Here is a 23802-nt window from a genome sequence, read left to right on the forward strand (position 1 = left end):
TGGAAACTGAGGCAAACAAGGTTAAGTGACTTGCCCGGTAAAATCTAGTAAGTGTCTGAGGCAGGATTTGAACTCAGACTCCAGGCATGGCACTTTCTCTACTCTGCTACCTATCTCCTGAAGAAGCAATCAATTAGCATTTTCCTCATTTTGTTAAAAAAATCATTTATTTCAGTGGCCATTTCGATGACCCTTCTACACATATACAGTCTACTTAGCTTAATTGGTTAGAAAATGATGTTGGTGAGGTCAAGATCCTGGGTTCGAGTACTACACGGCACAGTTTCAGTTCTCTGGTCCGACTTTGGTCAGATGACTTGCAAATGTGTCTTTGTTCAATAGGGGTGATTATCCCACCATAAATATATCCCTTTTATTGAAAAAAAAAAGTCTACAAGTGTTTGGTTGGATCATCTTTATATACTAAGGATGGTACCTTTAAATAAATGAGACACTCTTTTCTCCTCATTTCTTCCTGGATACTAAAGCCTGATTCATCTGCCGCCTCATCATCAGCACCATCCATCATTGTCATTAGAAAGATAAATGGGCTTTATGAGCTGGCAGTCAGGAGCGTGCATGACCCTCAGTTAAACACCTGGCTTTTCAACAAGTGTCTCTAACTATCAAAATGGGCTCTGCTGTCACACCTCATGGGACTGTAGATTCAGTTAATTCAACATTTACTTAAAGTGTGCTAACATGCCAGTCATTTGAGAGACAGACAAAAAACAAACGGAGAGCCAATCCCTTCCCTCAAGGAGCTTACGTTCTGTTCTAAGATATAACGGGCTTGCAGATAAGTAAATGCAGCATAATTGGAGGAGGGTAAGAGCACTGACAATTGGGGGAAATCAAGGAAAGCTTCTGCTAAGAGATGGCGCTGGAGCTGAACTTTAAAGGAAGTGAAGAATTAAGAGAAGGTGAACAAGTAAAGGCTCTGAGACCAGAGATAGAAGGCTAAATACCAGGTAGGTTAGAGTGTCTAGAATGTGGATTGTGTGAAGGGAAGTAACGTGAAATAAGACTGGAGAGAGGCTGGAAGCAGCTGAAAGCACCATACTCATATTGTGTCCAATGATTAGATCTCTTTCCCCAAATAAATCGTAAAAATCACATTTTCTTTGAATTGTATCCTTTTTTATTTTCCCCTTATTTATCCTTTGGACCCACCCTGATCTTTGTGATATGATAGGAAAATAGACAGCTAGGTGGCACAGAAGATAGAGTGCTGGGCTTAGAATCAGGAAGACTCATCTTCCTGAGTTCAAATCCAACCTCAGACCCTGAGCAAGTCACTTAACCGTCTTTGCCTCAGTTTCCTCATCTATAAAATGAGCTAGAGAAGGAAATGGCAAACCACTCCAGTATTTTTTGCCAAGAAAACTCCAAATGGGATCACAAAGAGTTAGACACAACTTAAAGGACCTAACAACAACAAAGAATATAGAATTCAGGCCCCAATTGACTAGCCTTCTGAGCGTAATTCTGACATGGTTCAAATGATTCACCTCTGTGTTCCTCAGTTTCTTCACTTTAAAATGCAGCTAATAATATGTGTATGTATCATCAAAGTCTTAGTGAATTTAACGAAGATATTTATGAATTAACTCTACGTAAAAATTTTATTTGTGCTAAACATTTCTTTTTGATTTTTTTGACATTTGTAACTTCCTCTCTTTCTAGTCTGTAACGAAGTTTCTTCTGAAGTATTTATTTAATAATATTTAAAACGAAATGTCTGTAAAGCACTTTGCAAACCTTAAAGCATTATGTAAATGCAAATTATTATTATTGCTATTGTTATTATATGTGCACACATTCATGCAACAAATATCTCCATCAAATTTCTGACAATTGTATTAGTTGTTATTTGGCATTAAGAGAGCCAGCTCAATTTATTTCTCCCTACAGGCTGGTTCTGGAGTATCTCCCCTAGTTACTAATGGAAACTTTGAAAGTTCAGTTTATAATGTGAGGAGACCAATTAGTCACAGGCAGTCTAACAAACAGTTTTCTTTGGAAAAGAAAATGTTAGGGTCAGTCCACATTGCCATCTGCTCTTGGGTCAACATGTTTGAGCATGTTCCTACCTAGGATATGTGATTGACAGGGATCCAAGGGGCTACAAATACCTTGCATTGCAAGAGGATTCCATGACTTTTCTGGAGAGGGACATCCTAATAAGTAGCTCTTACTAATTAACATGTATTTGACAAAATTGGGGGTGGTGGGAGGAAGAAGAGTGTCTGTTACTCAGGATGCTGGATTTTAAAGTGAAACAGCTTCGTGGTGACATGGATGCAAAGGATTTAAAGTGACAGACTTTATTTTCTCTCTTTTTTTTTTTTAAGTGCATGGGAACTCAACACTAATTCTGCCCCTTTTCCTGCCTGTGCTTTTTGTACTGTAAGGAGCCGTATCACTATTTCCTCTGGAATGAGGAGGAGAGTTTTGCCAGGGCTGCTGCTGTGAAATAGGGTTGTAAGTGGTAATTTCTTTGCATATACCCTTTTATATGTGTATGTATATATGTGTGTGCACACATACATGAATGAATATGAGAACCTGCTACTTACCTTACGATTATGGGCCAATCATTTCCTGCCTTTCCTTTCTCACGGACAGAATTATAATTAGGAAATTTAGCATCTGGAGCAATGCATTTGAGGGGATTAGGGAAGGGGGACTCATTCTCTGAAGTATTAGTGTGCCTAGATATTATTGTAGCAAACTGGAGACATAGGTCATGGGGGTTGAAGAGAGAGAAAGAAAAAGATACTGGAAAGGTAAGGGTGTTAAGGTGGAAAATAGCGAGAGGTCAGCTATTGAACTTATTTGGGACCAACGAAGGTGACCTGAAGGACTATAGTTGACAGCAGCAAGGATCTGGGCAGAACCAATAAATTCCAGAGGCCCCCAGTTACCCATAGGGTCAAATGCTAACTCCCCTATTTGGCATTTCAAGCCTTTCAAGTAGGCTCCAGCTTTATTATTCACTATTTCCAGTCTAGCCAATCTAGCCTTGCAGGGTACCATCTTCTATCTCCTTGCTAGCACAGGCAACCCCCCCCCCCGAATATACTCGCCTCACTTCTATTTCCTGGAATCCCTAGTTTCCTCCAAAGCCTGGCTCAAAGGCCATATTCATTCAAGAAGCCTTTCCTGACTCTTACAGTTGCTAGTGCTTCTCTCCCCCAAATCGTTGTGTAAATATTTCATTTTTGTCTTCATATCCCTAGCACCTGCCACAGGGCCTTTCACAAAGCAGGCACTTAATACATGTTGGTGACTGAATGAACTTCACAGGAGGGTGGATGGATGCTGAGGGATGGTGGCAGGGGGAGTCAAGGAGTCTGCCAACTCTTCCTCTTGGCCCTGTGTCAGGGGTTATGGGAGAAGAAATAGTGACAGAATCATAGAATTGGAGAATTGAATGGGACTGCAGTGGCCACCTGGTCCAACTTGTACAGGAAAAGAATCCCCACTATAACACCCAACAAGTGGTTGTCCAGGGTCTGCTTGGAGATATCTTAAGAAGAGGAGCCCAGTGCTTCTATAGGCAGCTTATTCCATTTTTGGACATGTCTAATTTTTAGCAAGTTTTTCCTGGTATCAACCCTAAATGTCTCTTTGCATCCTCCTCATGATAGCCCTTCAAATACTTCAAGACAACATGTGTATCCAGTCCCCATGTCTTTCCCTTATCCCTCTCCTACCTCACAATTCATCTCTTGTCTAGGTTAACATGTATATCTAATTCCTTCAGTCAATCCCATTATGACATTGAATTAAGACCTTTCACTATCCTGGTTGCCTTCCTCTGGATGTACTTCACCTTTTCAATGGCCTTCTTAAAAGACATCGTATCAGTGTCCAGGCTTGAACACAATACTCTAGAATAGTGGTTGTCAAACTTTTGAGTCTCAGAACCCATTTGCATTTTAAAAATTTTTCAAGGGCTTCCCAAAGAGCTTTTGTTTATGTGGATTATATCTGTCAATAGTCATCATATTAGAAATTAAAGCATCTTATCATTATTATGAAAATATTTTTGATTTCTTATATCCTCCGGAAGGGCCTTGGGGACCTCCACAGAATCTTGGATCACACTTTGAGAACTACTGCTCCAGATGAATGAATAATTACAGCAAAGGTTCCCAAACTTATTTGGCCTACTCCCCCTTTTAAAAAATATTACTCAGCACCCCACCCCTTGGAAATCTACTTTCTCTAACCCTTTAATGGTTTTTAAAAATTTGTATCATTTCAAAAAAAATAAAACTATCTATTTTTAAAGTGATGCATCTTAAATTTAATAATTTACTATAAATTTGTGGACATTGAAATTTTGATGATGCAATTTTGCATCATGTAGCCGAATCAAATTGTATTATGAACAAGTCATTACACGAACATATTCCTGCCAATTCATGCTGGACTTCCGACATGCTTGCCTGCCAATACTTGCTTGTTAAGACCTATTGGCGAACTTGAACACTGATGAGTTAAAACTTGCATTTTGTGTGTTTATTTGAAAAATAATCTCATCACTATGACTTTAACCCTGTTATACAAGATATGAAACATATATGAAGTTTTTCAAAATTCTCTTCTCTTCTTTCCTTATGCTTCCACTGCCCTCTTGCCCAATTGTACCTGAGACTACTGCTGTCTCCTTGGATCATCCTAGCACCCCACTTGGGGTGGTATCACCCACTTTGGGAACCTGTAGACTAAAGTACAGTGGGACTATTCCCTTCCAATTCCTAGAAGTTGTATGTTTTGCATTAGTTTTCTTGGCTGCCATATCGTATTGCTGATGTATATTGAGCTTGTAATCCATTAACACCATCACTCACCCTTAGCTTGTGCTTGTGAAGTTGATTTTTTGTACCGGAGCACAAGACTTTACATTTATCCCTTTTGAATTTCGTATTATTAGTCAATAAATATTTAGTAAGTATCTACTGTGTTCTAGGCACTGTGCTGAGTACTACAGATACAAAAAGAGGCAAAAGATAGTCCCTGCCCTCAAGGAGCTCACAATCTAATGGAGGAGACAACAAGCAAGCAAATATTTATAAACAAGCTATATGTAGGATGAACAGGAAATAAATGAAGAGAGGGAAGGTGCAAAATAAGAGGAGTTGGGAAAGGCTTCCAGTAGAAGATGGGCTTTTATCTAGGACTTATTTGAGGTAGAAGAGCATTCCAGACATGAAGGACAGCCAGAGAAAATGACCAGAGGCTAGAGATGGCATGTCTTATTCTTGGGACAGCAAGGAGGCCAATATCATTGGATCATAGTATATAGTGGGAAGTAAGGGGTAAGAAACCTGGAAAGGTAGACATTATTATTAAATAATTATCATTAAATTCAGGCCAGTGCTCTAGCCCAGAGATTTTAAATTTTCTTTGTATGTAATAGATCCCTTTTGCAGTCTAGTGAAGCCTATGGACCTCTTCTCAGAATGATTTCTGAAATAACTAAGGAAAATGCTACGTGTGGCCCCTTAGGTCCTCAAGTACGGCCCTTTGACTGAATCCAAACTTCGCAGAACAAATTTGTTCCTTGAGGCCACAGGTTCCCCTGTGACCTAGACAGTGTCACTTCTGAACTTCTGCCTCCTAATCAGAGGAGGGGAGTGCTGTGCCAGACTCTAACCTTCTAATCAGGGAAAATTAATGAGAGTGTCTTCTGTTCTCTTCAGTTCCAATAGTCCTTACAAAGAGAGAGGTATCATCAAATGTCCTCTACAGAGACTTATCCCTTAGCAGTAAGCTAATCAGATTGATCAGGGAATTCTCAGATCAACCACAATTACAATTACAATTGCAACAACTCTATGTAGGATGATTATCTCCATTTTACAGGTAAGGAAACTGAGCTTCTTCAAAGTAAAGTGTCTAAATGATAACCCCAAAATGAATTTGCTTGTCCCTCATTCCTGGTGTAAAATTATAATAATGGGAAAGGGCAGTGTCACTAAAAGAATAAGCTAATATTGAGATCTATATGTATTGTCTCCTTTAGAATGCCTTCAGGGTATTCTTGCTTTTGTATTTGTTTCTGGAGTGCTTAGCACCCAGGAAGTGCTTAATAAATGCAATTTTCATTCATTCATTCATACCTTAGACAAACTTTTATTGTAGGAAGTTTGTGGGCAAACAGTCAGTTTTCTTCCTTCCTTTGGGCCCCTTCTTCCTTGGACTCCCTACCTGAAACCCCTTACGGGAACCCTCGCATCTGCCATTAGCTACTTTAGAAAGACCCTGGGTTTTTGAGCTGCTCTTCCAGTTTATATTGCCCTCTTCTGAATTTAGGTAAGAATGACATACCAGTTACTATTGAACATCCTACCTTGATTTATCATGAGTATAAAACAGTATCCTTTCTTAAGTCTAAGTACAGAATAGTGTAGTTGTATGAGCATACCAATTATACGTGCATGTGAAATATATACATTTTCTAGCATTATTAGGATAGAAAGGTGAAAAACAGAGTTTAAATTTGTTAGAAATAGGCTTGACACCAAAAATTTAGTATCAAGAAAATTTATTATAAAGAAAGTCCAGAGGATTTAGACGTTTCTGGCCAGAAGCGGGCTCCACCCCTCTTCAGGAGGGGTGGGCCCTGAGTGCAAGGGAAAGTGTGCTTTTATGCAGTTGAATTCAGCGGGAAACCTCCCAGGCCAGGATTGGTCCAACCCTTCCCAGGTTACACCTTTCCTTACATGTTTCCCCTTGATATGCTCAAGTATGTTCCCCCTCCCTTGGTCATACATCCCATGACTTGTTAATGAGGCTCTAATTTTATGTGGGGTGTGTCAGATAATATTAATGAAGTTCATTAAGCAGGCGCACTAACATTTTTCAGGTGTCCTCAGGTTGACCCTAACTGGTCTGAGCTGGCTCGAGCCCTATCTTGATTTGGGGGTCTTCTTGGAACAATCCACTTACTTCCTATTGGTCAAGCCCAGCCCACCTACAGTGTACCACCTCCTGGGACCTTTGTTCTTAAAATCTCTGCATTATTCTACCTGTGGAAACTTAAGCCCTTCTAACTCTTAACAAATTCAAATACGAGGAAAACTGAAGGGGCAGTATGGTGCAGTGGAGAGTGCCAAATTAGAAGGCAGAGGATGCAAGTTCAAGTTCTAGCTCTCCCTCTTGTTATCTGTGTGACCTTAGGCAAGTTGCTTCAATTTTTTAGACTTCAGTTTCCTCATGTGGAATGGGGAAATGAGAGGATTGAACTGGATGACTTCTAGCATGTAAATCTATGATGCACTACATCCATTTACCAAGAGAGGGGAAGAGAGATGAGGGTCAGTTATTGAAATAATGAATCATGATTATTGAAAACTGTCCCCTAGAAGAGCTGCTCCAAATGCAAGGTGCTCTGTGGGCCCATGTCTGATCAAGACTCTTGTTCACAATTCCCCACCAATATGTTTGTTTTTTCTCTATAACCATTCGAAGAATGCAGTTAGTTAAATAGCATAATAAGTAAGTTGTACTGAAATATCCCACTTCTCCCCCCACTCGAGGCATACTCTTCCACAGATATCCACTGGAGGTAGGGATGGTGGTCATAATAGGGGTCATGCATGGGAGACACATGTAGTCAGGGAACAAATGTAGAGGGCTGACTCTTGCCTCTGATGATACAGAAACCTCTGTGTCTTATGGGGATTTTACTGCACAGCTCTCATTGGCTTCCTTCCTGGTGGGTGTGATGTGTTTGCTGGATATGTTGCTCTATTCATTCCTGTTGATCTTGTGATGGCTACTAGTAACTGCTGGGTGAGTAGTCTTCTGGGAGTTGTTCCCTGTTACCAACTTCAGAGCTTCACATTTTCAAGCCCACTTGCCAATTATCTCAGCTCCCAGCCATGAGGGTCTAGCTAGAACCTTTTGATGATGGGGGCAGGTTGACCAGTTTTCAGTCACAGTCACTCTGCTGGGTTAACAAAATTTGAGTCAGAATGCCCTTAGGCTAAGAGTAAATGTTTTCTGCTCCTTTGGAGAGCACAGCTGACTGTTCCAGACAACTGTCTCATTTAGAGTTAGACAATCCCGAAGTCTTCTCTGGTATGACGGGTAAGTGATTTGAGCCTGGACAGAAGCTAAGAAGGCAAATTCATAGTTCTCTATTCACCAGTGCATATCTGGAGGGAGTAAAACCTCAATGCTCTGATGTTCTGTTTTGAGTGGGTGGGTGGGAACTTCTGTCTCCTCACACTGAAATTTTGGATATAGATTTCTACACTCCACTCTGGCATTCTATTCATATGAAATAGAGGCTTTCCTTTTCTTCCTCAGTTCTTTTCTGTTATCTTCCTTTTTCTCTCCCTTTTCATTCCTCTCTTTAAACCAATGAAACAACAAAAGCACAAGAGAGAAAAAACAAAAACACAAAACAAGAAAGGCCCTATAGCTTATGTTATTTAACTCCCTCTGTGATCCTTGAAGACACTGGGATTCGGAAGGAGCTTTGGTCTCCTTCCTCCATTAGAATGTAAGTACTTTATCATTGTTTAGCCCCTTCTAATTGTTCAAGTGTCTTTACCTTTCTGGCTTTCTCTTGACTCCTGTGCTTGCATTTCAAAGTGTCTGCCCTTGGGGGCAGGTAGGTGGTGCAGTGAATAGAGCTCTGGCTTTGGAGTCAGAAGGACCCAAGTTCAAATCCAGCCTCAGACATTTAACACTTACTAGCTGTGTGACCAAGGGCAAGCCACTTAACCCTGATTGACTCACCCAAAAGCAAAAAAACCCCCCAAAAGCAAAAAAAAAACCAAAAAACAAAGTCTCTGCCCAACTTTGGTTCTTTCCTCAGGAATTCTTGAAAGATTGCATTAAGGTCCATTCTTACCCTTGACTCTTTCTCTTCCCAGTAGAATTATACTCAGTTTTTTGCAGGGTAAGCTATTCTTGATTCTAAGTCTTCATCTTTGCCATTTGGAATATCTGTTCCCACTTTTCTCTCCTGGATAGTAGTATGTTGTCAAGTATTGGTTGATCATTACTGTAGTCTATTAGTTCTTCAACTCTTTCTTACTGGCTTCTTACATTAAATTTCTTTTTGGAACATCTGGATTTTGGCTATAATGTTCTTTGGTGTTTTCAGTTTGGGGTTTCTTTCAGAAGGTGATTGGTCGCAATCTTTTCTATTTTCACTTTGCTCTCTAGTTCTAATAGCTCTGGGCAGTTATCATGTATAACTTCTTGAAATATGGTATCCAAGTTTTTTGTTTGGTCCTGGTTTTCAGGAAGTGCAATGATTCTCGAACTATTTCCTCTTGACCTATATTCTAGTTTTTGAAAATGGATATCTTCCATTTTCTTTTATTCTTTCATTTTTTTTTACTTTGTTCTAATGCTTCTTGTCTTATTTAGTCATTGAATTCTCTTTTCTGTTTCTGTTTTTCATACAGTCTGCTACTTATATGAAGTTTTCCACCTTCTTTTCTATGCTATTTATTCTTCTTTAAATTTTTTTCCTCATAAACTCTCATTTCATTTTTTATCTCTTCATTGTTTTCCATATCCTCTTGTAGTCCTTGAGGCAAAACCATTTTTTTTAACTTCTCACTCTGAGGCTTTGCTTATAGTTGATATGGAGTTACTTTCTTCTTCTAGGTTTACCTTTTGGCCGTCTCCTCACCCAATCTATTTCTTAATTATGCCAGCGTTTTAGTTTGTTTACTCACATTTGCAGCCCTAATTTTCAATTTGGGATTTTGTGCTCAGGTTAGTCCCCTCAAACACTGCTAGGTCATGTTGGATAGGCCTTGTTTTATCCTGCTCACTCTGAATGCTGCTGCGATTGCTGAAGTGGATGGAGTGGCTGGTATTAGACCTTGCCTTGTGCCTCAGTCCCTGGCTTGTATCTTGGTTTCCTGGTGGCCCAGTGCAGATTCAGGCCTCAGCTGGTTTCTTTCTCTTTCTCTTTGTACGATCTTCAGTTAAGAGCTGGTTCTGTCCCTTTGCTTTGGCCTTATGAAGCCTCAGTGGGTTGTTGGATGAGTTGGTACCGTCTCCTTTTGTGGCTCTTAGTGTTCTGAAGAGTTTACTGACTGGCATTCTCTCGCTGCTCTGGGCCTCTTGGGGATGAATCTTTCACCCATTTGTGTTCCAAGAGGCCAGAACTGGGATTTGTTTTCAGCCATCCAGTGACTGGAGCTGGCACTGGCTTTTAATAGCCTTTTCCAGAGTGCTGGCTGGTTTTCAGATCCATTTGTGGGAGTTTTCACTGACTTCTCTTCCCTCCTTGCCTTGAGTTGGCTTCTGCTCTTCTCCTTGCCTCTTCCTGCTTCTGGCCGTCCTTTTGGACAGTTCTGGACTGTAAGGAGGAGTTTGTTTCTTTTATGATTTCTTGGCCTTTCATCAGCTTTTCTGAGGCTGTTTTCAAGTATTTGCTGGAGTTTATACAGGAAGGCCAAGCTTTTTCTGTGATCATTCCTAATGCCATCCTAACTGAGAATCAACAAAAGATTTTTTTTACAGAACCAAAATCGTATTGGGTATCAATGGGGAGGGTCAGCTGCTAAATTCTACTTTAAAAAAAGCTTGGCCAAAAAGACTATAAAAGTGTTTGAAAAAAATGAAGCAGAATAAATAGCTCAGAACAGAAGGTGGGAAAAGGCAGCAAGTTTAAAACCAACCCCTCTGCCTTTGCTTTGGTGATTCAAGTTGGAAACCTGTTGTTTGGACACTGAATCTGGCTATCTTAAGCCTCTAGCATCAATCTGGTTATCTTCCTCTTAAAAGCGCCACTATCTTCTTCCAGACAAGAAAGAATTTAAAAAATAACCAGCCTTTGAGGTAATTTCTGAGCTAGCAAAATTAGTTCCAGCATCTGCCTCTATAGGTCAAAATTGTCCAGACTTTATCAGTACATGTTAATATTTCCACACAAGCTTTTATAAAGTCTTGGCACTGTGATTTCATTCCCTTTGGGAGACCACTGAGAGTTCAGTTTTTAAAGGGCTGGATATCTCTGCCCCAGCCCATCACAAGACCTCCTCAGGAAACTCCAGGAAAGAATTTGAAGTAAGAGCTTTTGTTATTTTAATTTCTGTTCTTAGCTTCAACCTTCCCTCCGACCTTCTCTGGAGCAAACCTCTCTCCTTACATCACAAGAATGCATAGCAGGCTGAACTTTGGGATATAATCCTTCTGCATTTCACGAAACCAGTACCCTTCAAATTCTTTTGCCAATCCTATAATCACTTTTATTGTGTGGAAATGTTCCTCTCCCCTTCCTTCCCCTCCCCCCTTTGCTTAAAGCACATGTGTTTGTAAGAAGTCTTCAGACTGCAATTCAAATGTCAGAATACTTTGCGGGGTACATTGATAGTGACTACACATCCTGTGTTTTTTCTGTTTTTTAGAGATAGTCTCGACTTTAAGAAAAGAAAATGGTTGGTTTGTTGGGTTTTTTCTTTCCCCCACAAAGTAGTTTGCAAAAAGAATGACTTGTAAGACCATATATCCTGATTTTTGATTTGGAAAATATGGCAACTGTAGATATACTCCAATCTGCTCTTAACTGCAAACAGTCAAATTTTTGTGCAAGTTATAAACAATCATGTTAAAAATTTGTTTATATTATACTTCTTGCTAATTTTTTCTCCCTCTCACTTCTTGCTTATATCTACCAGAAATAAATATAAAGAAACATTTTGACAGATTATAAGCCTCCTCCCCCTCCAAAAAAAGGAGAATAAGGTTGCCAGAGGGGAGGATTCATTAAGTACTTCAGGTATTTATTTTTTAAAAGTTTTAAATTCTTATTAGGTTTGGAATATAACTTGCCCAGAAAATAGGATTTAGAGCTAGAAGCAATATTAGAGATCATCTAATGTGACCACATTTTACCAATGAGGAAACTGAGGACCAGAGAGGAGTAGTAATGTTGAGGCTTAGGGGTGCTGGAACCCTGAAATAGAGAGAGCAAGGGATGCGGGTCCTGTGCAAATGAATTCGACCCAAGCCTTCTTTCAGCCAAAGACAAGGTTTATTAGAACACTAATTGGGGTGAGTGAGATTCCTAGTGAGTCTGTGCTATTGGCTAGATTTTAACAATCTAAGCATCTTAGTGATGGCCAAGATGGATCTTATATACAGAAAGACTGTGGAAGGGATCTAGGGGTGGCCAAGTAGTCTGAGGTGACTGTGGGGAGGGTTCTAGGGAACATCTGAATTGTGGCTAGTAAGCTGGGGTGACTGTAAGGAAATAGAATGCCAGGGACCTGGACCATATGGCCAAGGGAGAATGGAGTCTACATAGGATTTAGAATGGGAAGTGACTGGGGCATTGGCTTGGGGAGGTAACAGAACAAAATTGGGAGATTGAGTGTAGCTACAGTGAAAAGCCTATTGAATGGATTATTGCCTCAGATGAACTCCAGAGATTTGAGCATGTGGGAAAAGTCCAGAGCTTTTCCTTTTTGGGGTCCCAGATCCCAAAGACATTATCTTTTCCTTTTAGGTGTTCAGCTCCCATTCCCATCAGTAAATTTTGGCTTAGGGATATTCAAGGGGCTTTATTAAGTGCTTATGGACTTTCATTTTCTCATTTTCCATATGCTGTGGTTATATCTCTCTGTGTAAAGAAAGGATTATATTACAAAGTAGTGAACTTTAAAAGATCTAAACTTCACCTTTAGATTTTTCTTTCATACAATAAATAATGTGGTATTCAACAATTATGGGGGGGGCAGTGGGAGGAATGATGTTGGATGTCTCTTTAATTTTGCAGCAAACCTTGGGGAAATACCAGAGCCAAGATTAGGAGGGGAAACTGAGGGTGGAGGGGAAAGCTGCTGGTCATAAAATAGACTGCTCCGTTTCTGATGTGGAAGGGTTGAGAGACGTTGCATGTCTGCAGCGAGGATCGTTTCTCATTTTTCAGAGGGCGTCCAACCTCCAGCTGCTCAGAGGGCTGAATTCCAGTGCAGCGATGTTCAACAATTTACATTCCAGGCCCACAGCTCACAGACAGACAGCCGTGTGTGCCAAAACCCAAAGCCCTTCTGGGCCACAGTTATCTGGCCAAAAAAGGGGCACACGACCTCAATCTACCGGCAGCCTGTTTTCTTCATTTCTTCTGTGTTCTCGTGCTTTTGATTTTTTGTTTCTACTTAGTCTCCTAGTCAGATCCTGACAAGTTTCTCCTTTTGGTCTCCAATTCTTTTCTGTTTTTCCACATACAATCAATAAGTTGACTCTTGGCTGACCTCTTCCCAGTGTAATCGTGGTACAGCCCAGAATTAATGATAAGCTAGCAAATGTAGCCAGAGACTCCTAATATCATTAGTCTGGATAGGATCAATATGTAAATATAAATATATACACACAACCATACATATGTACACATTATATACATATGTGTATACACATACATGTGTGCAGGGGCTCATTATCTATGCCCTGGGTACATATGTGTGTACATATATAGGTACACATACATGCATGCATGCATACACATGTATGTGCACACATACATATGTATTTATATATGTCTTGGTTCTGTGGCTTGACCACTCTCTAGTTATGTGACCTTGGTCAAGTCACTCACCTTTCTAGGCTTCAGTTTCACCTTTTGTAATGGGAGAAAACCAGGTAGCACAATAGACGAAGTACTAGACTTAGACGTCAGGGAGACCTGTGTTCAAATCTTGCCTCAGATATTTGCTTCGTGATCCTGGAAAAGCAACTCCACCTCCTTCAGGTTTCAGTTCCCTCATCTTAAAGCAGCTGCTTCACAGGATTGTTGTGAGGGTCAGATGAGATAAGGAAACTTAAATTTTTGCCAAACTTAAATCACCATATAAATAGTAGCTAAATGCTAACGAACAATAGCTAGTGTTTAAGCTTTGCCATGAGCTTTACAAATATTATCGCATTTGATCCTCACAATGATTCTGATAGGTAGCTGATGTGAATACAAACAGTACCCCAAGGGTTAAAAAGAATATTAAGGATTGCTTTTCCAGTACTTTGTAAAGCCCAGTTGCTTATCCTGTAACTTGAGGCATCCTAAAGTCCTTTTCCCTTTTTCTTGAAATACCATAAAACTTCTCCTTAACCTGTACCAAAAGAATTGCTTTTGTCTCCCTTATCCTGTGTCCCCCTGTCCTTAAATCTTTAACTCACCATCCTGGACCATAAAGAATTCCTTTTGTCTCCCTCATCCTATCTCATAAAATCCTTTCTTGTCCTGTCTTTAATCTTTAACCTCCATGAAAGCCTCTAATACTTCATCATCATTCTGAAACCTCTATATAAGTATAACTGCCTCAAATATTAGGGTCTCAATTAGCTTTCTTGGTAAGGAGACCTGTGTGCTTCACATAATAAAGCTCCCAATAGCTACAGAGGTCTGAGTGAATTCTTCCACACCTGAACCATTCTCTCAGATCTGACCTCAACAGTAGCTGCTGTCATTATCCCTTTGTTATAGATGAGGAAACTGAGGCAGGCAGCAAGTGACTTGGTCAGGGTCATAAAGCTATTAAGTGTTTAAGGCATAGCGATTGTTATTATCATTGGATCTCTTAGTTTCTTTCTAGTTCTTAGAATCTATCAATCCAGCTTATCAGGTTTGTATGATGCCTTTGGGTAGAACTACATTTGAACCAACCAGTTGTCTTTTAGCTCTCTTCACTTACTTATTTTCCTAGTCATCTTAGCCCTAATCCTTTTCAGAGACCAGAAGGTAATCAAGGGCTTTCTGGCATCCGTTAAAAGGAGACTTCTTTATTGTCAGAGCGCAGCCTGTAGGCAAGGCTGCCTTGGGCACTGAACCATTTGGTTAGAAGGACTTTTGAAATGTTAGTGGAAGTCTTGGATCTTTGGGACCCTATTGAATAAGTGAAGATAAAACGCATCTTATAACCCAAGAAGATGAAGACACATAGAATCCTAGAATCGTTGATTCAGAAGGTAATTCAAAGGTATTAAGTCTGACTGACACCTGAACAAGAATCTTCTTTAGAACATACCTCAACTAGTGGTTTTCCAGCCTTTGCTTGAAGATATCAAATGAGGAAACACCCCTTTACTCCCAAGTCATCCCATTCCATTTTTGCATTTTCATAGAACTGTACTTTTCCTCTCAACATTATATGGGTCTTAGGCTGACAGCAAAATGGTTCAATATAAGTGAGTTATAGAAATTAAAGAAATAACAAGGCAGCCAGAGGAAGAGACAGGAGATAGATGACACGCCAGTTGGGTCAAACCAGGGGTGGGGAACCTGTGGCCTCAAGGCCACATGTGGCCCCCTAGGTCTTCAAGTGCAGCCCTTTGGCTGAATCCAAACTTCACAGAATAAATTCCCTTAATAAAAGGATTTGTAATGTAAAAGGGACTCAATGAAAAGGCTGCACCCAAGAACCTAGAAGAACACATGTGGCCTCGAGGCCACAGGCTGCCTGTCTCTGGGTCAAACCATTGACTCAACCCCCAACTCTCAACCCTAATAAAGAAAGTACAGGACTCTGTGTCCAACAGCTCTGGGAAGAGCAGCACACCCCCACCCCCACCCCATACTAGGTCACCTGCTATTTTTTCCAGGCTGGACCTTACAACTATCATTCAGGAGAACAATCCATGTGGAGAAGGGCCTGGTCTACCATCCTCTTTCCTGCCACCAACCCCAACTGCTACGGATAGATGAGTCCCAAAGCCATGAAACAGCACAGCTTCCCCACACCATCTGTCTTGTCCCAGCCCATGTGTCCCTTCATGCAGGGAAGCAATCCCTTGTAGACATACAACCTCTAGGTGCTGCCTCTGTAGGTACTACAGCTCTTGTCTTCTCAGAAGGCACAGCTACTGAACCTCCAGAAAGGAAACTTGTCATCACCAGAATCCATGGCACCTTCAATTATTTCAGTATCAGAAACAGATAGGTTTTTTTGGTTAGTGAAAATGGCACCAAAGAAGATACATTAACATCTGCCTTGCTACTGGGTCAAGAGACCACTGGGCCTTTCCATCTGACATGCAGTTAAAATTTCTTGTAGGCCTTGTCTATCTCTTCAGTTACTATAGAAACAGTCTTACTTTTCTTTTTGTACCTGCAGTGTTAGCCTAATGTTTTGTACATAATAAACTTATTAACAAATTCATTCATTCAGCACAGGAGAGAACTCCAGGCCTAATCTAGGAAGACTTTTTTTTTTTTTGCCGGTGGAGCATTTCACATCTAAACAAGGCAGGGAAGTTTTTTTTATGTTCTCTTGTGAAATACTTAGGGTGCACCAGAGCTGCCAAATAAAATGGTATTCAATGACACAAGAAGGTATTGACTGAAATATCGCATACCTGTGTTCCCTGGTCCACACCCACTGGAAACTTCTATCTCTTGGTTGGTTTAAAAAGTCATGTTGGTCCATTAGTATCTTCCTTCAAAACATTTAGGCATTTTAGCATGGCTTTTTTCACTTTTCACTGAAATGATACAAACTTTATCTCTTATCTCCCTTCCCTCTTCTGCCCACCTGGTATGGCTCCAAATAAAGTGGGTTTTTTTTTTAAACTCTGAGGGAGTTGCTCTGAAACATCTACCTTAGGCAAACAGGATGTTACACCCACGCACATGGAAAGTTCCTATAAAACATTTGGGTTATACTCAATCTTTCTTTGATTTGTATGTCTTCAACTTAAATTTGTCTCTTTTTCTGTATAAACAGGAATGGGGCGTGTGTGTGTGTGTGTGTGTGTGTGTGTGTGTGTGTGTGTGTGTGTATGTAAAATAAGAGATTTTCTTCCCTGTCCCATAAGTCAGCACATACAACATTTGAGGAGAGAGACTTATAAAATTGTTTCGTTTGTCATGCTTGGCATATCCTGTTTGTTAAACCAGTCAAACATCCCCAAATTCCTCTTGGAGACTCTAGTGACTTGGAGAGCTATGAAATAGTTGGTGATGAGTCTGGGACCCAGAGGTGAAGCAAGAGGAGACTTTTGTGGTGGGTTATTTCTTTTTTTCTTTTTTGGGGGTTCTTTTTTTTTTCTTAAGAATTATGCTTTTTGCTCTTTCTCCAAGGATCTTTTCCCTCAAATTTTTCCCAATCTAGGCAAAATGTAGTTATATACTATACTCCTATTTCAGATTTCCCTCTCATTCCCTCTCCCAAGAAACCCCATCCGAGGTTGAAGGTGAAATTGTTAAGGAGGTGAAGAAATGAAAAGAGGACTCCAATTAGGGAAGTAGGTTCAGAGCAGGATTACTAGACATCTTAGGAAAGGTTTGAAAGGAATTTCTGGCATGAGCACAGCTAAAGGATACACATCCAGAGGTTAAAAAGCTAGAACGATGGTCCTTCCTGGTTCCATGAACTATGCTTAATGGTTAAATAAGTGCTTTGAAAATGTTTAAGATAATCACTTTAAGAGGTGTTTTGTTTTTTAATAACATACATTTGATAAGTAGGCGAGGCAGTTAGAAAAGTGCCGTGGACCACTTTTCAGGATAACCAACTTTCTCTCCCCACCTTCCTCTAGCTCTCCTTTGGAGGGGTTCTAGAAGAAGGTGGATGTCCACTTGTTAGAGATATTAGGGGATGGCCCATGCTTCCTGCCAGGCAGGGTTCTTAAGATGACATTCATGAACTTGTGGCTTTTAAGAAATATTTTGACAATTCAATGTAAACAGTTTTCTTTGTAATCCTATACATTTTAAAACATTATTTTGAGTCATTTTGACTATTATAAATACCAAATTAACTACAAAAAACCTATGAAGGAAGACGCTATCTAGATCCAGAGAAAGAACTGATAAATGGAAGTATGTATGGAATGATTTTATATTTATATGCATATTTGTATCTAATGGTAGCCATGGGGGGGGCAAGAGAAAAAAAGGAAAAAAAAAAGAAATTTATATGATAACCTTATTGTTTATTTAAGTGGAATACCAAGTTGTATATAATACAGTTGCAGTTTCATATGCATTCATCTTTTTTAAAAAATTCTACTATGCTATAGAAATGCCTTTTTTATTTCATACATAAAAAGAAAAAGAAAAACAAAAACATTTCACTGAGAAGGGGATGGCAAGTTTCACCAGCCTATCAAAGGGGTCCATGAGACATAAACATTCAGAAGGCCTGATGTTAGGCCGGGTGACCCAATGCCCTTTCAACCCTGTAATTCTCAGAGTTCTGAGAAGCTTAGTCGCATTCCATTTTGTTGTGTGTGACCTAATGGAGGCAAGGAATTGGCTTTTATTATCTCCATCATCATGATAATTTAATTTTGTCATCTCCCTACGGTTAAAGGCACATGATAGATATCACTCATGAAGGAATTTTCAAATCTCTTATGGGCCACATCTGTTTGTCAGCTGGAAAATGCTTCTTTCCACCTATCTTCTTACACACTCCATCCTTTCTGTTGGGCAAACTTTTGGTGCAAATAATTCAACTATTACTATTCCTTTTTTAATAAAGAGGGAAAGTGAGGCTTGGTGATGTTTACTTAGTAAATGGCAGAGATGATGAGCCTGGAACCCCCAACCTTCCAGCTTGAGCCCAGCACTTTCCATCAGAGCTTAATGCCCCAGACATTCTTTCTATTCATTGTTTATTCAAGATCCTTTTAGCTCTTCATGGAATGATTGATTCGAATGGTTTACTTCACAGAGATAGATGATATAGCTAGTCTTGCCCCTTACTTTTTTGCTGTCTAAGGCCTTCTCTTGTCGTCTTCTAACCAAATTCCTCCTGAGAGTCTCTTGTTGGCAAGACTGCTGCTTTCCTGCCCTGAATATGCAACTGTATTGTTTCTTGGCAAAATCAGAGATATGTTTGGAATCTCAGACGTCATCGTAATATTGAAATCATGTCATGTGATACCATAATAATAACATTGTGACCAGTATTTCTACAGCCACGATTTCTATCCTAAAATGTCCAAACCCTTTCAGAAGCTTAGTGAAATAGACTTCTGTTATCTTTCCAGGTAAATTAGAAATTACTAAATGACTTTTTGATACTACAGCGTTGGGTGAAAATAAAGCTATAATAATATCTGAAGTGTAAACAATGCTTTAAAGTTTATAAAGTTTTCCCGCAGATTTTATCTCCGTGGAGATACCCTTATTGTTTGCAATTATTTAATACTTCATAAATTATCTCATTCGATTTTCATAACTCTGTGAGATAAATGGCACAAATGTCCCCATTTTTTTTTTTTGGCTATGGAATGGGGTTAAGTGACTTGCCTAGGGTCATACAGCTAATAAGTGTCAAGTGTCTAAGGCTGAATTTGAACTCAGGTCCTCCTCACTCCAGGGTTGGTGCTCCATCCACTGCACCACCCAGCTGCCCCCATTTTAAAGCTAGAAATTAAGGCTCAGAAAGGTTGCCTAAGTTTACACAGCTACTAAGTATCAGAGTGGGCATCTAGGGGGTGCTGTGGATAGAGTGCCAGGCCTGCAGTCAGGAGGACCCGAGTTCAAATCCAGCCTCAGATGCTTATTAGCTGTGTGACCCTTGGCAAGTCATTTAATCCTCTTTGCCTCAGTTTCTCATATGTAAAATGAACTGGAGATGGAAATGGCAAACCGCTCCAGTATCTCTGCCAAGAAAATCCCAAATGGGATCACAAAGAGTTGGACACAATTGAACAACAACAACAATGAAAATGCTTTATATTCTGGTAAATGTATGTATATCGACCAAAAGCATTCAGGGAGGCTGCTTAGCCTGGCTCAAGCTGTTTATTGCCTTATGGTATCAGTTTTGTTTTTCTCTGTGTATGTATTTTCTCTCTATTCAGGCTGTACGTTCACTCAAGGAAGAAAATGTGTCTCCTGACACAATGGAGTTATGCAGAAAGAGCATTGGAGTTGGGGTCAGCAAGTGTGGATTTGAGTCCTGTCTCTGGCTTATAGGAAAGAAAGAGAAGGGAAGGGAATAAGCATTTATACGGTGTCAACCGTGTGCCAGGCACTGTGCTAAGTGCTTCTATTAATATTATCTCATTTGAGCCACACATGAACCCTGTTAAGTAGGTGCTGTTATTATTTCCATTTTACAGGTGAGGAAACTGAAAAAAGCAGAGGTTAAGTGACTTACTTCCCTGGGGTCACATAGCTAGTAAGTGTCTGAAGTGGGATTTGAACTCAGGTGTTTCGGACTCCTGGCTCAGAGCTCTATTGACTGTGCCACCAGCTGCCTTAGAAGCTGGATAACCATGAGCTAATCACTCAACCTCTCTGGACCTCTGTTTCTCATTTTTCCAATGGCTGGAGATACCTGCCCTGCCTGTCTCCCAGGGTAGCTTTGAATGTTAAAGCAGATAGTGAATACTAAAAGCTTTTGAAAAACTGTGAACTGCTATGTGAATGGAAGGTGGCATTAGTCACGTGGAAGTCTGTGACTGCCCCACAGTGCCTCACAAACAAGGCAGATGGGACATGCTGCATTTCAGCTGACCAAGCATCTCTTAAGCACCCACTGTGGGCAAAGTTTTGTGTTTAGCGCTGGAGGAGATATAAAGTTTAGTTAAGACAGCCCCTGCTTCATGAGCCATAAATGAGCTATAGATGGGACACATGCACAAAGAGCTGCAATGCTAGATTAAATATTTGTTGATTCATTTGTTGACTCAGTCACTTATAGTCTTCAGACTTTTTTTTTCCTTTCACTCCTCAGATTTTTAATCTCATGAAGTATGACAGCTACAGCCGCTTCTTAAAATCGGATTTATTTTTAAAACACAAACGAACTGAGGAAGAGGAAGAAGATGCATCTGATTCCCAAACTGTAGCCAAAAGAGCTTCTAGAATTTATAACACATGATGTGGAGAAGATTGAGGACCGGCAACTATTTTTTTTTTAACTCTCAGGAACCATGTGGCGTGTAGAACTGCTTGATGATCTATAGATGGACTAAGAAATATGAAACCTGTTTGTGGTATTGTGTGTATCTTACTAATTGCTTGAACCATTAGTTTTGCATGAAAGCTATTCTTGCCCAATGTCCTTGAAGATAAAGTTTTTTCCAGCTCTTCCCAAGTGACCGAGAGACTCTTTAAACATTGAACATGTTCAATATTTATATGGAATAAAGTGCTTCCAAACCTTCTTGTCTTCACTTAGGATAACAGAATGTTAGAGCTGGAAGATACCTTAGAGATCATTTTTATTAAAGACTTTCTTCTTTGTGTTTTTTTTTTAACAGAATGGGTCACTGAGGCCCAGGGAAGGGAAAGGAAGGGACTTAGGTAAGGTCACACAGCTAGTTGATGCCAAGTAACATGCTTATGGAAAATAGACAGGCTTTGCTTTTTTTGTTCTTTACCCAGATGCCCCCAGGATGAGATTTGGGATATTTTTCCAGATTTGTCTTGCAAATTAGTTCAGGAATTAGTTGTTTAGATGGTTTATTTATTGGTCACCGTAGAGCTTATCAACCGTGCAATCACGCTTTTTGGGCCTGAATGCTTCTTGAAGGCAAGTATATTAATGGAAAGAAATGAATTGTCAACAGCTTGTAAAGATTTGGGGAGCTGTATATGTCTGTGTAATCAAAGAGTTATTATTTCTTCTGTGTGGATTTATTTGTGTAATCAATGGCTTACTATTTCTTCTGCTTTTCCCCCATGGTTCATGACATTTCATGCAATAGGCTCTAATCCTTTCTGGGAAACCCAGTCATGTAGCCCATCTTGACAGAAATAAGATCTCAGTAGTGAACAATAAACAAATACATGGGAAACAGTGCAGGATCCTCGTAGAACATAAGCTATAGTGTAATGAAAGAATGACATTAAATGCATGCTGAAACTCAACAGTGACTTTTGCTTCTTCCTCTTCCTCTGTGGATGGTTCTCCAAAATTGTGCTTTTCAGTTCTACCTACTTGCTCTATTTCTTCTCTCCCCAACCTCCTCCCTCTTCCCTCTCCGAAAGAGACTTTCCCCCTTAAATCATAGTAGCTTGAGTGCACGAAGTCAAATGGTGGGTTTTTTTGGAGAACTCACACTAAAAAAGATAATTCAACAAGGGAAGAGGGGTGAGTAGATCCAAGCATCTGCTTATACCAGGCCAAGAGACTTGGGGAGAGGCTTTGGCCAGGAGCCCAGTAAGGCCGGACCAGATGAGGCCAGGCCAAGCCAGATCAGTTGTTCTCCCTTTTTCAGGACAAGGCAATAGAATTAGGAGGTGAGTGGGTGTTTGGCACCTTCCTTTTAGGCATGCATATAGTTCCCAAATAATTCTCTAGTCTAGAATGGTATGGATGGATTTTTTTAAATCACACTTGCCAGCCTTAAAGCCTTAGAAACAAAGAATAAATTGTACTGTGGACTTTCCAACCTAGCATCTCCATTTTCCAAATTCCAGTAATGCAATTACTATGATGTGACCTATCTCATGATGTCTCAAGGACTGACTGAAGAAAACAAAACAAAACAAAACCCAGTCATAGAATCATAGACTTTCAGAGTTGGAAGGGATCTTAGAGATAAAATTATACTTATAGAGAGAGAAACAGATTCTGCTAGCAGGAAATGACTTACCCAGGTAAGTCTGAAATCTTTTATTTATGTTTCTTGGTGAAAAAACCCCCTCCTTTGTATTGCATAAATGAGAGATTTTCATGAAAATTTTCAGTTATTTCATGACAGTTTAAGTGCCAGAAACACAAACTGACAGGTTACCCCACCTTAAAAAAAAAAGAAAGATTTCAGAATATGCTGTGGTCTTTGCAAACTCTTCCACTTCTGAGTCTACTCTACCCTGAAGGGAGACATTTCAAATTTAAGAATGATGATTCTGAGAGAGTGCAAGATCCCCACTCATGGAATAAAAATGCAATTGTAATGACAAAGTCAGGAGGGGGTAGAGCAGAAAGCTTTTGATGATAACTTCCTTGAGGGCAGGAATTGCTTCTTATTGAACCTTTCATACACAAGGTGTTTACTGAATATTTGTTGAGTGAATGAATGAGAAGAAGAATTAGGTGAACAATTCATTCAGCAATTAGGTGAACAACTTATGCCTGGTATATTCCAGTTAGTCATGTTTTGAGAACGATGGTGCCGGCTGTTGCATAGGGAAAGCCACTAGATCAGTTCTTGTCCATAAGGAGAATGCTCTGCCATGGTTCTAGGACCATAGGACAAACTCTTAATTTCTCAATGAAAAATTTTCAGCCGTTATGTGTCTGAAGAGACATAAAAGCTTTCTCATAACATGATTTTTAATAAACAATTGAAGTCACAGAATTTTACAAAAAGTAGGTGTTCAATAAGTATCTGATGAATGAATGACTGAGACTATAAAAAATGTAAATCTTGGCTAAAAATGATGTATAAAGACCCTTCTAGTCAACAAAATAGAAGCATCATGTTGAACTGCATGAATGCACCACAGCTTTTGCCAGTCCTGAAAATTCTTGCTGTTTTTTCCTTTTCTCATCCATTCTTGACTTCAGCTACCTTTAAAAAAAATACAAACAGCATTGTCCATATGCAGAAATTTTTCATGACCATAGGAAACATCAGAACTGGAAGAGACCATGGAGTACATCCAGTCCAAAACACATGTTTTAGACAAATTTTAGGGGCAGCTAGGTGGCTCAGTGCATAGAGCACTGGCCCTGGAGTCAGGAGGACCTTAGTTCAAATCCAGCCTCAGACACATAATACTTCCTAGCTATGTGACTCTGGGCAAGTCACTTAACCCCAATTGCCTCACCAGAAAAAAAAAAGTAGAGAAATTGTAAAGGAACTGTATAGGAGACTGAGGGTTAGACTTGGTTGGCAGCTAGGCAG

General features: G+C 39.9%; 1 protein-coding gene across 4 annotated transcripts in view; it reads left to right on the forward strand.

Moving 5' to 3' along the window:
• RGS10 (regulator of G protein signaling 10) overlaps positions 1 to 21817 on the forward strand; it is a 74476-nt gene extending 52659 nt beyond the window's left edge. For 3 of the 4 annotated variants that reach the window (XM_020988213.2, XM_020988212.2, XM_020988211.2), the window contains one exon: positions 20679 to 21817. In XM_020988213.2, the coding sequence (XP_020843872.1) occupies positions 20679 to 20825 (147 nt within the window). In that variant the 3' untranslated portion in view covers positions 20826 to 21817. Of the gene's footprint in view, positions 1 to 20061; positions 20121 to 20678 lie in introns of all 4 variants that reach the window. The other variant, XM_078151029.1, reaches the window with a different exon arrangement.
• The last annotated feature ends 1985 nt before the right edge of the window (positions 21818 to 23802 follow it).

The sequence above is a fragment of the Phascolarctos cinereus genome, unplaced genomic scaffold, assembly GCF_003287225.1.
Source record: "Phascolarctos cinereus isolate Bilbo 61053 unplaced genomic scaffold, phaCin_HiC Scaffold_3;HRSCAF=262, whole genome shotgun sequence".
Lineage (NCBI taxonomy): Eukaryota > Metazoa > Chordata > Mammalia > Diprotodontia > Phascolarctidae > Phascolarctos > Phascolarctos cinereus.